Here is a 17,501-nt window from a genome sequence, read left to right as displayed (position 1 = left end):
TTGGTCTCAGTGCTTCTGCTTGTTCTTAAGTAGATATACAAGTATGTGTTGGTCAAGTGCCTCTGTGGTTACCAATGTACAAAGGGCTAAGCTTTTTAAAAAGAGAGATACGCTGACATCAGGTGCTATCGAGATGTACCAAAAGTATCTGAACAAACTGACAAAATTGGGCTCCTGGGAAAAGACTCTCTGATGTAAGCGTACTTGGGGAAAGAATATGAAGATTTTCAAAGGTAGATTACTGCTTTGAATTAATTCAAGAATTAACCTTAAATGACTGTGACCCTTCATCAGTTTTTGCAGAATAGCTTTATTCATTTAATACTCAAAAGCTGTATTAAAACGACTTGATGTATTAAATGTGTAGAAATTTCAGTTTGCTCAAAGTCCTACGCTTCTGTTAGCCCTCATGAGAATAGCTGCATTTCTGTGACCCCGTGTGGCCTATCCTGGGGCAGCAGCATGTAAAACATCTGCCACAGAAGGAGGAGGCTGATGCTTTCTACTCATTTCGTTTTCCAAGGTGAATAATTCTGGTTTTTAAAATGATTGCTGAAATCACTACTGGTGAAGTATTTGTTTTAAAGAGTTCTTAACAATTCTAGATAATTATTAAATATGAGTGTGCATGAAATAATGGGTCAGATGGGGCCGAAATCCTCTGTAAAAATGTCTTCTAGATGGGTTAAAATCTTGGAAAGCTAAAAGGATTCTTTTCATATATCCAGCTATATCTTATGATGACTACTTGCCAAGTTCTCCAATCACTCAACAGAGGTAAATGGTTGACATGTGAGGTAAATCACACACATGAACACACAAACATATATATATATATATATATAGGCATTTAACTTTTCCTGCTTTTCCAAAGAACATCTGAATTCTAGTGCCCCTCCTGTATTTTTAACACACAACTTAGTTGCCATAGCAATACTTTCTGGTCTTGAAATACCTCTAGGATGAAACTGGCTGAGGCATATTTACCATGCCCCCAAACTATCCTGCTATCTGTTTCCAGGATCCAGGATTTCTGGCCCTCTAAGCATTCACACAATTCAGACTTCAGCACCTACTGGGAACCATAGATAAAATTATTTGCTCTATGATTTTTCTGGGAACCAGAGCTCTGAGGTCTGAGGGTGATAAAAGAAGACTTTACTGTGATGCAGATAGGCTCAGAGAGAAACAACACTTAGTAATAAATCATGGATCAGCGAGACAAGGAAGAATTCCTTGGTTCAGGGCTGTGACAGACGATATTCAACATGACTGATATGAAGCAAATTTTGTAAAATATCTTTCCAATTTTGACTAGAATGATAGGCAATCTTAATCCAAGCCAGAAGAGTCATATATTTAGATGTTTGCTGTATTCTTCAGACTATAAAAAGGAAATTTCTAGCTCTCTAGGTTGCAAAGAAGGCTGTCTTAATGTAAATAGATGCACTGCTTGCCTGTGCAGTACTCAGACAGAATGAAATGAAAGCGGCATGAAACAAGTGAGGCATTCTTACCTGTGCTAATATCATCACCTGTGCTAATGTCAGAGCCTATCTCCAAAGCTCAATCTCAGTCATTTGCTGGATATGCCAGATCTTTAGCAGTTTCCTCACATACACTTAGATGAGACACACTGAGCAAATATGATGTCCAATTTAGTTGATAGATAGAACTCCCTTTAGTTGCACTAGCATCTATGTTGTCAGTTTAGTCAATGAGTGTTTATTGAGTACTCACAGCACAGAGAACCATACTATGCATTTGGAAACTGCTGCAAAGACTCAAGCCCATCACAATATTAAAAAAATCACTATCTTCAACATGAGATTATCCGTGGTCCTACTAGAGATTGAGTGCAGCACAGATGTAGAAAGTACTCAAATAATTACAAAACATTATTTGAGTCATTAGCCCCAATTCCTCTACCCACCCTTATCGACTAAGCCTTCATTTGGCTATTAAGCAGGAAAAAAATGGCATTTTTTGCAGTTCCTCTCCTTTTTCTTTTCTGTGCTTATCCTTCTGGAGGGAAGTGGATGAGCAACAGTTAGGCAGGGTGGTAAGCAGCAGGAAGAAGAAAAAATAGCAGTCTAAAGGAGGTCACGGTAATTTACAAACTGAATAGATAATCTAGAGTTGGTTGTAGCCACACAATAGTGAAAGGACAATTGAACTCGGCATGGGCTTGACAGTTCACAGAGGAGGTAAAATATACCAGATGAATAAGGACCACAGTGGCATATGTAATTCTTTTTTTTTTTTTTTTTTAAGGATCAATTCGCTATTACTTCTTTTTATCTACTGAATAACTACAAGGCATAAACTGATTTGTGGTTCAGACATTATGTGCCAGATTAACTTTTTAAAGTGGTAGAATTGTTTTTTCCTTCTGCAAAACAAAAAGAGCTTCACCCCACAGTCTAAAGAGATTATGAATACCCATCAAGAACCTACTTTGGGCTAGACATCTTTTGTCCTAACATACTGCATTTATGTAACACTTTCAAATTGAAGAACTCAAAATATTTTTGTGTCATTAACTTCTTAATACTCATAATACCCAGAGAGACAATGGGTTTATTTAGCTGCATCTATCTACACAGTCTTATCTTTTGACAGCCTACGTACTTACTATTAGGTTTGTTATTTAAAAGATTTGGGGTAGTTCACTTACACTATTGCACATATCAATTGCAAAAACATCATTCAAGTCAATGTAAAAATTGTTAATTTAATTGACTGTCTTATAATTAGGGTTTCAACAAAGTGCTGTCATTAGCTGGAAAAGACTGGATGATAGGTATACTTAATGCACAGCATATTTGAGTTCTCATACTAGCCTGAAAATACGAAAAAGGATATCACAATTAGCAAGTAGAAAGATAGTAAGTCCTAAACTAAGGTGACAGAGGGACTATAAACTAAGACATTAGGTGGATTTGGTTAGTTATTATGACTCGACTCTGCTCTTTTTATGTGGTCAAGCCTCTGAAGATTTCCTGTTATTTAAATTTTAATGTTTTTAAAATGGCATGAAAATGATATAATTACTACTCAATTATCCACTTTTAAGACACATTTCAGGTAATTTCTCTCTCTTTTCTTGGAAATAAAATGAGTAACTTTTGCTGTGCTTGTAAACCTAGCAACACCAAGGACAAACCCCTTTATTTCCCAGTTGTGCTACGTCGGGAATGAGAAAGAAATTCAAGAGATGAGAGAGCTTCCTGTGAAATGGTAAAAGTTAGGGCACCTCCTGCTGCTTCTTTTCTAGGAGCAGACTGGGTCAAGGAAGGTCAGGAGCAGAGAAGGTGGCTTTATGAGGGCCTCCCCATCCCTGCCCCTCCTCTGCTCTGATGGCGCTGAAGAAACACTGAAACGGGGGTGGTGGCGGGGGCGTGGGATGGAAACATCTCAGGCTGTCACCTCTCAAAGCTATCACCCGGCTGGCCGTGCTCTTCCCTCCCTCCTGCTCCAGCCACACTGGCCTCCTAGCGGCTCCTGTGGCCTGCCAGGCAAGCTCCACTCCAGGGCTTGGCACTGCCTGTGATGCTCATCCCCAGAGGGCTTACTCTCCCCATCCTTGGAGATCTGCTCACACTTCACCCTTCTCAGTGAGGCCTTCCTGACCACCCAATCTAAAACTGGACTGCATCTCCAACCTGGTTTTTCCTCCCGATTTCCCCACGGCACTTCTAAATATCAGCCATCTTACAAATAGCATTTGTTTATTATCTCCCCTCAACCCCACTAGAATGTCAGTTCCATGGGGCCACCAATGTTTATTTTGTTTATTCAGTGCTGTATCCCCAGTGCCTACAATAGTGCCTAGCACATAGTAAGAGGCTTAGTAATTTTTGTTGGATGAATCAACGAAAATGCGGGTATAGCGAGAGGGTCAGAGATCATGTATGGAGTCCACCCTCTCTAGTATACCACAGGATATTGGTATCTGACTCACTAAGAGGATTAGACAGCCACTGACCATGCTTAGTTAAGTCCAAACATTTTCTGTCAAGAAAGAAGGCTCTACTTGCCTACCCAACTACAGAGTAAACTCTCAGAAAAGGAAGAAATAGCTCCTGGGGATGAAAACAGCCAAACAAAAGAAATCCTTATTCACAAAGCAATTACGTCCTTCACTTAGCAATAGCAAATGCAGTGACTAAGATAATTCATGTTTGGCCAGGACTCACGCCTGTAATCCCAGCACTTTGGGAGCCTAAGTCAGTAGGATCACTTGAGCCCAGGAATTCGAGACCAGACTAGGCAACAAAGCAAGACCCTGTCTCTACAAAAAAAAATTTATAAACCAGTCAGGTGTGGAGGTGCATGCCTGTGGTCCCAGCTGCTCAAGAGGCTGAAGTGGGAGGATTGCTTGAGCCCAGGAGGTCAAGGCTGCAGTGAGCCATGATCACACCATCATGTTTGAGACCGTTGCCTTTGTAGTCACCAAATATAAAGGAACCTGAATATTTAAAACCAATATATCATTGATAGTACCCTACCTCAGCTATGGTAAGAGAGGGTTTCCAGGATTTCCAGATCTCCTCCCTCCTAGATAGGGAAACTGTTAAGTCACTGGGCTCTGTAATACTCTCCCTCTGGTGTTGATTCAGAATCACTGGGTTTCTTCAGATACAATGTCTAGGAAAGCAAGTCAGCCATCACAAGCAATAGAAGCTGGGGTCAAATGTCACTGACTAATCAACCTGTCATTGGTCAATTACTCATCCCTATGAAGGGGTACCACTCATCTAGTTTCCTGTCAATAAATGTCTATCTGGCTACATCAACTGTCGCTAACTGCAGCCTGCCAAGATCTCCAGCATTGTCCACAAGCATTGGTGGCTAATAAATCTCTCTCCTTTTCCTTTTAATAATGTCACAGAAGAGGCAAATGCAGTTCCTGACAACATAACGTTAGTTTCACAGAGACGTGTCTCTTTGAAGGCTCAGCCAGTTATACAGAGCTTCAATTACATGGATTTTTTTTTACTGGGGGGAAAAAAAAAAAAAAGCAGACTTAAGGAAGTTGGAGGCTTCATACTGTGCTGAGATACACAATGCTGCCTTTGGTGTGTCCATGCTCATCATCCCCGCTTTGAGTCAGGAAAAGAAAAATTGTTTGGGAGAACCACTTTCAATCCACATTAAAAAAAAACAAACAAATGGGCACTATTCTCTCTTGCCTTAGACCCCAGTGACAGCCTTTTCTGGAGTCAGATTCAACATCTCTGATTCTTTGGGTAGAGCTAGAGGCCAAGGTGGCCTTGCCACATGAAGAGCCTGTTTGTCTCTCTGAGTTGTCACCCTGATAACAACCTCATGCAGTCCACAATAGATTTTAGATTCTAGATTTCCCACTGTACCCCCCACAGCTTCCTCTTCTTTCTTGATAGACTACCTCATCAGTACACTGAATCTTTCAAGGGAAGCATATTCTGAGTTGCCACAGGCTTTTATGTATCAGGTATGGCTGGGAGGAGGCAGCAAATGAACATTTATATTACAAACGCTCCAACAGAAATTGTATACAAAATATATGTGATTACTGAAGAGGGATCTATCAATAAGTTCAGGAGATAATGGATGGTTAGCAAAGAATTCCCAAAGGAGTGGAGCCTAAAGGGGGGAATAAAAAAAGAGCCAGGGAAAAAAGGAGGTAATGAGAAGGTAGTGAGAGATGCAAACAATGACGTCAGCACGATCAAAGAACTGGAGGTAAAAGGGTAAGAGAGGGCAGGACCCATGTGCAATGCTTTTAATCACTGGATAGGCTGTGACAGAGTCCAGAGTAGCACAGGGTTGGGGAGGGCGGGAAGGGGTGCAGATGCAGGACACAAGGCTGTACAGACAGAGGTAAGTCAGATAGTTCTTAAAATGCCTCAGTCTGAACTTTCTCCTGAAGGCAAGTATTAACCATGAATCCTCTGAGAGAAGGATGTATGGGAGGGATGGCTGTGGGTGGGGAAGTGGGGGGCCCAGTGGAGGTCTGGAAGATTGGGTAGAAAAGTGAAACAAATATTGTGCAACTATGGTGACGTGGTGGGACACAGAAGAGGGGAAGGATTTGTGTGTTTAGGCCATACTGACAGAACTTTATGGCTGACTGGATGAGAGAGGAGGGTGAAGGAGAGGAAGGAAATCAGGAAGATTCGCAAGTTTTTGGCTCAAGTAAGGGACAAATGGATGGTGCCACTGAATGAGATGGGGAATCATGACATAACGTGACTTGACCAGGGAGGGAAGGATAATGGAATTCCATTTTAGACATCTTGGTTTGAGATGTGCATAGAACACTGTTAGATGGTGGCGGTGGTGGAGAGGGAAGTGTGGGGTACCAGGTAAGCAAATGGAAAATGGAGAACATTAAAAGAGAGTGGGCAGAGCTACTAAACTTCCCGTTTGCTTCAATCTTCACTGGCAAGGAGACTGGTCTTCAAATTAGAAATGTCAGAACAAACATAATAAAGAGAAAATTGAAGTCCCAAATAGGTGAAGTGAAAGAGAGTATCTAGTCAATTTAAATGATTTCAAGTCTCCTGACTCAGATGAGTTACACCCCGAGCCTGCTGAAAGAAATTGCAGATGTAATCTCAGAGACACGATTGGTAATCTTCAAGAAATTGTGGAGGCTATCAGGAGTGCCAGAAGACAAAAGAAAGACAACTGTTTTCCAGATTTTTAAAGTAAAAAGGGATAGATTGTAATGGAAAATATAGAGGTAAGTTTCACATCATCTTTAACAAAAATTCTAGAATACCTTATTAAATAGATGGTTTACGAGTACTTTAGTTAATGCATACAGATGAGAGAAAGGAAGGTGGGGTGTTATTTGCTATTCGACGGAAGTTTATTTGTACATGTAGCTGATGTGGCTTGTCTCTTTCCCTTCCTAAGCACAAAGTAAGCTGATCTGGCCTGTGGTACGAACTCGAGGCTTCTCTATCTGTGATTTGTTGCCTATGCTACTCAGCCTTTAATGTGGCCCTTTATAAAAAAGGGTCAACAATTTTAATGAAGAATCCACAGTCTGAATTCTCCAAGAAACCCAGCATCAACTCCTTAGGGTGCCCTGGGGAACCAGCAAGCAGCATCAACTTCTGTGGCTATTAGCCTAAACATCAATAAACCTTTGCTTATTAGAATATTAGCACCTTATTTTTTGTGCTATTTCTTTCTTTATATATACTGACTTTAAAATGAGAACAGGAAACAACAAAGTAAATGTGGTGGAACATTATGGGGGAAAGGCAGTCATGTCTTGCCAACACCTTTACTCCAGGAGGGCTAAGATATACATATACATATACGCATACATACACATATACATATACATATACACACATACATAAATATATAAACATTATATGTTTTCATTAGCCCTTCGGAGACCTTCTTAGAATGTTAAAAAAAAGAAAAGAAGAGAAAAGAAAAAGCAGCTTAAGACCCAATGGCAATCTTGAACTAAAAGTATAGTCATGCACTGCATAATGAGATGTTTCAGTCAAGGACGAACTGCATTTATGATTGTCTCATAAGATATAATGCAGCTGAAAAATTCTTATCGCCTAGTGACACCATAATGTCGTAGCACTATTACTTTATTTAAAAAATTCAGTGTTGGCTGGGCGCCGTGGCTCATGCCTGTAATCCCAGCACTTTGGGAGGCCGAGGCAGGCCGATCACTTGAGGTCAGGAGTTCGAGATCAGCCTGGCCAACATGATGAAACCCCGTTTCTACTAAAAATACAAAAATTAGCTAGCTGTGGTGACAGGCACCTATAATCCCAGCTACTTGGAAGGCTGAGGCAAGAGAATGGCTTGAACCTGGGAGGCAGAGGTTGCAGTGAGCCAAGATCACACCATTGCACTCCAGCCTGGGTGACAAGAGTGAGACTCCATCTAAAAAAAAATATATATATATATATACACACACACACACACACACACACACACACACAGAGTAGCCTAAGTGTACAATGTTTTCAAGTCTACAGTACAGTAATGTCCTAGGCCTTCACATTCACCCATCACTCACCAACTGACTCACCCAGAGCAACTTCTTGTCCTGCAAGCTCCATTCATGGTAAGTGCCCTACACAGGTGTACCATTTTTTATCTTCTTTTTTTTTTTTTTTTTAATTGAGATGAGATCTTGTAATGTTGCCCAGGCTGGTCTCAAATTCGTGAGCTTTCAAGCGATCCACCCACCTCTGCCTCCCAAAGTGCTGAGATTACAGGCATGAGGCACCATGCCCAGCCACCATTTTTTATCTTGTATATTATATTTTTATTGTACCTTTTCTATGTTTAGACATGTTCAGATACACAAATACTTACCACTGTGTTACAATTGCCCACAGTCTTCAGTACAGTCACATGCAGTACAGATTTGTAGCCTAGGAGCAACAGGACATATCATCTAGTCTAGATGTGTGGTAGGCTATATACCATCTAGGTTTGCATGAGGACACTCTATGATGTTTCCACAGTGACAAAATTGGCTGACAGTGCATTTCTTACAATGTATCTCTGCCATTAAGCAATGCATGACTATATATCCTCTGAGGGATATCACCAGTCTCACGGTTAAAAATTATATAATCCTATAAAGCAGGCAAGGTTAAAGTTCCCTTCTTAAAACAAAAAGGAACAACAAAAAGCCTAAGCGCAAAGATCACTAAGATTGTTCAGAACCAGATCTCGAATTCAGATCTGTTTTGTTCATATGTAATTCATTAAAGTTGAAAATGATTTTTTCATTCTATATAACTATCTTGACATTATCCTGTAAGTCTCTAACCAATACAAATTGAGACTGGAAAAGGACATAAGTCACCCAGGGAGAAGCCTCTTGTCTAGTTCCTTCAGTGTACTGCCCCAGCGGAAAATCCAAACAAGCACCCCATATCTTGTTGTTGTCCCTTCCTTCGGCTCCCACTCCTTTCTTGATATTTAGAGCAAAGAACAGTACAATGTCTTCACTGAAGTTATTAGGATTATCATTTTACCAAAATACGATCTATATGTGTATCTTCCATTTTAAAACTTATGAATGAGGAGGAATCTTCTTACCGTATTGACCCAATCATGTATGGCTGTGCTAGTTGAACCACAATCGCACCACTTCCTAGCTGGTGACATGTGTAGCCAGAATCCCAATCATAATTCTTAGTGTCCCCATTCAGCAAGGCATTTCGGCTCCGACTGACTCCTTCAATCACGCTGGCACAATCAGCAATTGTTGCAACGTTCTCCATGGGAACTGTGAATCCAAAAACAAGATTTGGCATCAGGATAAGAGAAGCCAAATATATCTCGATAGTGTGCTCAGAACAAAATTAATTAATTGCTATCTCAAATCAATGATAAAAGAAAAATTAGAACATTTGGATTATCTTCAGATATTAATACATTTTCCATGCCAAGTAGCTTTAAAAAAAAAAAGTTAAGCCCAGTGGGCATGGTGGCTCACACCTGTAATCCCAGCACTTTGGGAGGCTGAGGTGGGCAGATCACTTGAGGTCAAGAGTTTGAGACCAGCCAACATAGTACAAACCCATCTCTACTAAAATAAAAAAAATCAGCCAGGTGTGGTGGCATGTGCCTATAGTCCCAGCTACTTGGGAGGCTGAGGCAGGAGAATCGCTTGAACCTAGGAGGCAGAGGTTGCAGTAAGCCAAGATCGCATCACTGCACTCTAGCCTGGGTGACAGAGCGAGACTCGTCTCCAAAAAAAGAAAAAAAGAAAAAGCAAGGCATAGAAAAACACAGGCTATGTATTCATTTATACAAAGTTTTCAACAAAGTCAAAACTAAAACATACTTTGTTTAGAGCTATATACATAAATGCAAAACTAAAAACGGCATCTAGGAAATTAATACAGAAAATTAAAAATAGCGGCCGGGCGCGGTGGCTCACGCCTGTAATACCAGCACTTTGGGAGGCCGAGGCAGGTGAATCACGAGGTCAAGAGATCGAGACCATACTGGCCAACATGGTGAATCCCCGTATCTACTAAAAATACAAAAATTAGCTGGGCGTGGCAGCACGCGCCTGTAGTCCCAGCTACTCGGGAGGCTGAGGCAGGAGAATTACTTGAACCCGGCTGGGAGGCAGAGGTTGCAGTAAGCAGAGATGGTGCCATTGCACTCCAGCCTGGCAACAGAGTGAGACTCGGTCTCAAAAAAACAAAAGAACAAAAGAAAAAAAGAAAATTAAAAATAGCTTGGGAAGAGGGAAGGGGAAATTTTGGAAGGGTCCCCTTCCCACCCCGCACCAAAAGGTCTAAATATTAATTGGGTCAGGCACAGTGGCTCATGCCTATAATCCCAGCACTTTGGGAGGCTCAGGAGGGCAGACTGCTTGAGTTCAGGAGTTCAAGACTAGCCAGGACAATGTGGTGAAACCCCATTTCTACCAAAAATACAAAGAATTAGCCAGGCGTGGTGGTGCACGTCTGAGGTCCCAGCAACTCGGCCTACTGAGGTGGGAGGATTGCTTGGGCCTGGGAGGGAATGGTTGCAGTGAGCTGAGATCATGCCACTGTACTACAGCCTTAATAACACAGTGAGACTCCCTCAAAAAAAAAAAAAAAAGCAAAAACATTTTAATTGATTTTATGTCTAATAAATACTGGTTTTATTCTATATCTTAAGCTAGCTAGTAGGTACATAGGTATTTGTTTTATTAGTAGTTTCTAAGCTGCAGATATTTTATCTATTATTCTGAAAGTCTGTTTAAGGAAACATGTTAAATTCAGAATTTTGAAACTCACATAATAGGAAAGCGATGCAGGACCTGGTACCAAACCCATTTCAGAATATACAGTTGCCCTCAGCCATGATTCATTTCTTTTTTTGTCTACTATTCTGTGCGTTGCAGCATATATGCTCTTCCCATTGTTCATGAACTGCTGCATCTTAAAAACCCAGCTGTTCTGGTTTTGAGTCTCTCTCTCTCTATAACTCAAGTCTACATCAACCTGCTCATTTATAAAAGTCAAGAACTTCCTCAAAATGATGGATGCTCACTATGATGTAAATTCTCTAAACACTGAGAAGAGAATAAAAGGTAAGGGCCTTTTAAGTCCCCTGGGACCTTTTCTGTGCATTTAAAATAAAAACCTATAATTTTCTTCAGACATTTAAGCTATTTAACCAAAACCTACTTACATTCAAGGTTTGTAGCTTACATCAGATAATTTAAAAGTAGACTGGAAAAGAAAAAAGTAATTTTACATATATCTTCTATGCAACTCATTTATTTTCCAAAGTTGGACATGTTTGTACTTAAGCCCTCATCTCGTATGCCTTCACTAATTGCTTTGCTCTCTGTAGCTGAGTAAAGCCACCCACAGAGAAGAAAGGAAGGGAGAGGAGGGAGAGAGGATGAATTTTTCTGGTGATGAATTCCTTGATTATGAAGCTTAATTCCAAAGCAACAAGCAAAAACACTGGTGAAATTACCTGTAAGGACAGTTTCCTGGCAGAGAAGGAGCTCAGAGAGAAGCTCCCTGTGACTTTGGAAAGAAACAGAAGTGGACTATATTTAGAAGGTAAGTTATGGTACTTCTATCTCCTGGAAAAAGGGCAGTATTTGATTTCGAAGAGAGAACGAAAGGAAGTGGTATAAGATGTACAGTAAATTGGGCGGAGACATAACACTGTAGACAGGTTATGCTGCAGCAACTTACAGGCCCCTACTCTCTCAGTGGCTTAACACAGCACACATTTATTTTTTCACTCACCCTATGTATTCTACAACGATCAGCCAGCAGGCTCTGCTCATTGTATCACTCTGGAATCCCAGTCACAGAGGCTTCATATTGACATGTGCTTCCCAAATCACAGCCACAGTGGGAAGAGAGTAAGCTGGGCACAGGCTCTTAAAACTCTTCCCCAAAAGTAATACATGTCACTTTGCACATATTTCATTGTCTAAGACAAGTCACATGGCCTTACCTAACTTCAAAGGGGACTAGAAAGCACAACCCTGCTGTGTGCCTGGGAAAAGCTCCAGGGAGAAAAAATGGAGTATTTGGTGAACGACATTTAATGTCTACCACAAACATTAAGCCTGGATGAAAGAGCATTCAATGGACAGGTACATCTGGTCATCTGTTTCAAGTACATAAAGTATTTCAGTTTATGAATATTCTAAGAGTTATATATCTATTCTCTTGCTGAGGGACATTTAGATTGTTACCATTGTTTTCTTTGCCATTACAAAGATGTCTTCTTATATTCCGGGTAAGAGTTTCTTAAAGGAATACTTAAGATTTCTATGTATGTGGAAGTGGAATTAGACTCATGACTATGAGTTAACTTCAACTTGCCTAGATATTGCCAAATTATTCACCAAAGTGGTTGTAAAACTTTATACTCTCTCCTTGAAGAGGCCCTTCACATCCCTTGTAAGTTGGATTCCTAGGCATTTTATTCTCTTTGAAGCAATTGTGAATGGGAGTTCACTCACAATTTGGCTCTCTATTATTGGTGTATAGGAATGCTTGTGATTTTTGCACACTGATTTTGTATCCTGAGACTTTGCTGAAGTTGCTTATAAGTTTAAGGAGATTTTGGGCTGAGCTGACAGGGTTTTCTAAATATACAATCATGTCATCTGCAAACAGAGACAATTTGACTTTGACTTCTTCTCTTCTTATGAATACTCTTTATTTCCTTCTCTTGCCTGACTGCCCTGGCCAGAACTTCCAACACTATGTTGAATACAAGTGGTAAGACGGCATTCTTGTCTTGTGCTGGTTTTCAAAGGGAATGTTTCCAGCTTTTGCCCATTCAGTATGATATTGGCTGTGGGTTTGTCATAAATAGCTCTTCTTATTTTGAGATACGTTCCATCAATAACTAGTTTACCGAGAGTTTTTAGCACGAAGGGGTGTTGAATTTTATCCAAAGCCTTTTCTGTATCTACTGAGATAATCATATGGTTTTTGCCATCGGCTCTGTTTCTGTGATGGATTACGCTTATTGATTTGCGTATGTTGAACAAGCCTTGCATCCCGGGGATGAAGCCGACTTGATCGTGGTAGATAAGCTTTTTGATGTGCTGCTGGATTTGGTTTGCCAGTATTTTATTGAGGATTTTTGTGTAGATGTTCATCAGGAATATTGGCCTGAAATTTACTTTTTTCTTTCTTTTTTTTTTTGTTTGAGATGAAGTTTCGCTCTTGTTGCCCAGGCTGGAGCGCAGTGGCGAGATCTCAGCTCACTGCAGCCTCCACCTGCCCGGCTCAAGCAATTCTCCTGCCTCAGCCTCCCAAGTAGCTGGGATTACAGGTGCCCACCACTACGCCCGGCTAATTTTTCTGTATTTTTAGTAGAGATGGGGTTTCACCTTGTTGGTCAGGTTGGTCTCAAACTCCTCAGGTGATCCACCTGCCTCAGCCTCCCAAAGTGCTGGAATTACAGGTATGAGCCACCACGCCCGGTTGAAATTTTCTTTTTTGGTTGTGTCTCTGCCAGGTTTTGGTATCAGGATGATGCTGGCCTCATAAAATGAGTTACAGAGGAGTCCCTCTTTTTCTATTGTTTGGAATAGTTTCAGAAGGAATGGTACCAGCTCCTCTTTGTACCTCTGGTAGAATTTGGCTGTGAATTCTTTTGGTCCTGGGCTTTTTTTTTTTTTTTTTTTTTTTTTTCTGGTTGGTAGGCTATTAATTACTGCCTCAATTTCAGAATTTGTTATTGGCCTATTCAGGGATTCGACTTCTTCCTGATTTAGTCTTGGGAGGGTGTATGTGTCCAGGAATTTATCCATTTCTTCTAGGTTTTCTAGTTTATTTGCTTAGAGGTGTTTATAGTATTGTCTGATGGTAGTTTGTATTTCTGTGGGATCAGTGGTGATATCCCCTTTATCATATTTTTTTTAATTGTGTCTATTTGATTCTTCTCTCTTTTCTTCTTTATTAGTCTGGCTAGTGGTCTATCTATTTTGTTAATCTTTTCAAAAACCAGCTCCTGGATTCATTGATTTTTTGAAGGGTTTTTCGTGTCTCTCTCTCCTTTAGTTCTGCTCTCATCTTAGTTATTTCTTGTCTTCTGCTAGTTTTTGAATTTGTTTGCTCTTGCTTCTCTATCACTTTTAATTGTGATGTTAGGGTGTCGATTTTAGATCTTTCCTGCTTTCTCCTGTGGGCATTTAGTGTTATGAACTTCCCTCTAAACACTGCTTTAGCTATGTTCCAGAGATTCTGGTATGTTGTGTCTTTGTTCTCATTGTTTTCAAAGAACTTATTTATTTCTGCCTTAATTACATTATTTACCCAGTAGTCATTCAGGAGCAGTTGTTCAGTTTCCATGTTGTTGTGCAGTTTTGAGTGAATTTCTCCACTGCTCAAGGAAATAAGAGAGGACACAAACAAATGGAAAAACATCCCATTTGTTTTTCATGGATAGGAAAAATCAGTATTGTGAAAATGGCCATACTGCCCAAAGTAATTTATAGATTCAATGCTATCCCTATCAAGCTACCATTGAATTTCTTCACAGAATTAGAAAAACCTACTTTAAATGTCATATGGAACCAAAAAAGAGCCTGCATAGCCAAGACAATCCTAAGCAAAAAGAACAAAGCTGGAGGCATCACTGCTACCTGACTTCAAACTATACTACAAAGCTATAGTAACCAAAACAGCATAGTACTGGTACCAAAACAGATATATGGACCAATGGAACAGAACAGAGGCCTCAGAAATAATGCCACATATCTACAACCATCTGATCTTTGACAAACCTGACAAAAACAAGAAATGGGCAAAGGATTCCCTATTTAATAAATGGTGTTGGGAAAACTGGCTAGCCACATGCAGAAAACTGAAACTGAACCCCTTCCTTACACTTTATACAAAAATTAACTCAAGATGGATTAAAGTCTTAAATGTAAGACCTAAAACCACAAAAACTCTAGAAGAAAACCTAGGCAGTACCATTCAGGACATAGGCATGGGGAAAGACTTCATGACTAAAACATGAAAAGCAATGGCAACAAAAGCCAAAATTGACAAATGGGATCTAATTAAACTAAAGAGCTTATGCACAGCAGAAGAAACTATTATCAGAGTGAACAGGCAACCTACAGAATGGGAGAAAATTTTTGCAATCTATCCATCTGACAAAGGGCTAATATTCAGAATCTACAAGGAACTTCAAGAAATTTACAAGAAAAAAAAAACCATCAAAAAGCAGGCAAAGGATATGAACAGACACTTCTCAAAAGAAGACATGTATGTGACCAATAAACATATGAAAAAAAGCTCATCATCACTGGCCATTAGAGAAAAGGAAATCAAAACCACAACGAGATACCATCTCATGCCAGTTAGAATGATGATCATTAAAACGTCAGGAAACAACAGATGCTGGAGAGGATGTGGAGAAATAGGAACACTTTTACACTGTTGATGGGAGGGTAAATTAGTCCAACCATTGTGGAAGACAGTGTGGCAATTCCTCAAGGATCTAAAACCAGAAATACCATTTGACCCAGCAATACCATTACTGGGTATATACTCAAAGGATTATAAATCACTCTACTATAGATACATGCACACATATGTTCACAGTAGCAAAGACTTGGAACCAACCCAAATGTCCATCAGTGATAGACTGGATAAAGAAAATGTGGCAGATATACACCATGGAATACTATGCAGCCATAAAAAAGGATGAGTTCATGTCCTTTGCAGGGACATGGATGAAGCTGGAAACCATCATTCTCAGCAAACTAACACAAGAACAGAAAACCAAACCCCACATGTTCTCACTCATAAGTGGGAGTTGAAGAATGAGAACACATGGACACAGGGAGGGAAACATCACACACCGGGGCCTGTCAGGGGTGGGGGTCTAGGGGAGGGATAGCATTAGGAGAAATACCTAATGTAGATGACGGGCTGATGGGTGCAGCAAACCACCACGGCACGTGTATACCTGTGTAACAAATCTGCATGTTCTGTACATGTATCCCAGAACTTAAAGTATAATAAAAATAAAATAAAATAAAATTTTGTGCCAAAAAACAAACAAACAAACAAAAAAAACTTTATACTCTCATTTAATTGCTCCACATCCTCACCAACTCCTGGTAATGTCAGACAAATGAGTGTGAAATGGGATCTCAATGTGATTTTAGTTTTTAACTTTTTTGTTAGGTGAACTTGAACCTTTTTTTCCCTCTGGAATCATTCTCAATTTCTCTTCTGTAAACTGTCTATTTTTATCTTTTGCCTATTTTTCTATTATCTTTTTAATTGATTTTCAGGATGCCAGGCTTTTATAGGTCAATTTATTGAGTTGAAACATTTAATCTTTTTATGACTTGTGCTTTTCCCTTTTCAAAAGAATTTGATTATTGTTGTTGTTGTTGAGACACGGTCTCATTCTGTCATCCAGGCTGGAGTGCAGTGGTACGATCACAGTTCACTACAGCCTTGAACTCCCAGGCTCAAGCAATCCTCCTGCCTCAGCCTCTCAAGTAGCTGGGACCATAGGCAGGTGCCACCATGCCTGGCTAATTTTTTAATTTTTTTATAGAGACAAGATCCCATTTTGTTGCCCAGGCTGGTCTTCAACTCCTGGGCTCAAGCAATCCTCCTGCTTCAGCCTCCCAAAGTGCTGGGGTTATAGGCATGAGCCACCATGCCTGGCAAACTTTTCCTTTCTTGTTTATAAGTTCTTTCCTATACCAAATTCATATTTTCCTAATTTTCTCCTAAAAGTTCTCAATTTTTTTCCTTTTATGTTTAGTTCTTTAATCTATTCAGAATTTAGTTTTAGTATGCTTTGAGATGGGGATTTTCATCTTTTATTTATAAATATGACTACTTTCCCCAATAGCATTTAATGAACAGCCCATCCTTTCCCCCATTAATTTATGTTACTTTAGTGACATATGAAGTTTTTGTATATATTTGCATCTCCATTTAAGATCTGTATTCTGAGGCTGGATACGGTGGCTCACACCTGTAATAATCCCAGCTCTTTGGGAGGCAGAGGCAGGAGGAGCACTTGAGGCCAGGAGTTTGAGATCAGCTTGGCAAACATGGTGAAACCCCATCTCTACTAAAAATGCAAAAAATAGCTGCATGTGGTGGTGCATGCCTGTAATCCCAGCTATTGGGAGGTTGAGGCAGGAGAATCGCTTGAACCCGGGAGGGTAAGGTTGCAGTGGGCCGAGATCACGCCACTGCGCTCCAGCCTGGGCAACAAAGCAAGACTCTGTCTCAAAAAAACAAAAACAAAAAAAGATCTGTATTCTGTTTCATTGGTCGATTTGACTAGCCTTGTGCCTTTACCATGCTGTCTGAATTACCATAATTTTAAAGTAATTGTAAATCTTAGTTAGCTGTCTCCTCCCCCTTCTTTTCCTTCTCTTTTTTCTTTTACATTATCATATATTCTTGGCCCTTTCAGGAAAATTTTTCATTTTGTTTAAGTTTTCAAACATACTGGCATCCATTATTTCACAG

General features: G+C 40.1%; 1 protein-coding gene across 6 annotated transcripts in view; it reads right to left on the bottom strand.

Moving 5' to 3' along the window:
* BTBD9 (BTB domain containing 9) overlaps nt 1-17,501 on the bottom strand; it is a 481,979-nt gene that overhangs the window by 113,936 nt on the left and 350,542 nt on the right. For all 6 annotated transcript variants that reach the window (XM_078000050.1, XM_015136280.3, XM_028847607.2 and 3 more), the window contains one exon: nt 9,085-9,274. In XM_078000050.1, coding sequence (XP_077856176.1) covers nt 9,085-9,274 — 190 coding nt within the window. The remainder of the gene's footprint in view (nt 1-9,084; nt 9,275-17,501) is intronic.

The sequence above is a fragment of the Macaca mulatta genome, chromosome 4, assembly GCF_049350105.2.
Source record: "Macaca mulatta isolate MMU2019108-1 chromosome 4, T2T-MMU8v2.0, whole genome shotgun sequence".
In the NCBI taxonomy this organism is placed as follows: domain Eukaryota; kingdom Metazoa; phylum Chordata; class Mammalia; order Primates; family Cercopithecidae; genus Macaca; species Macaca mulatta.
Note: the sequence above shows the minus strand (reverse complement) of the source record. Positions and strands in the feature narration are given on the sequence as shown.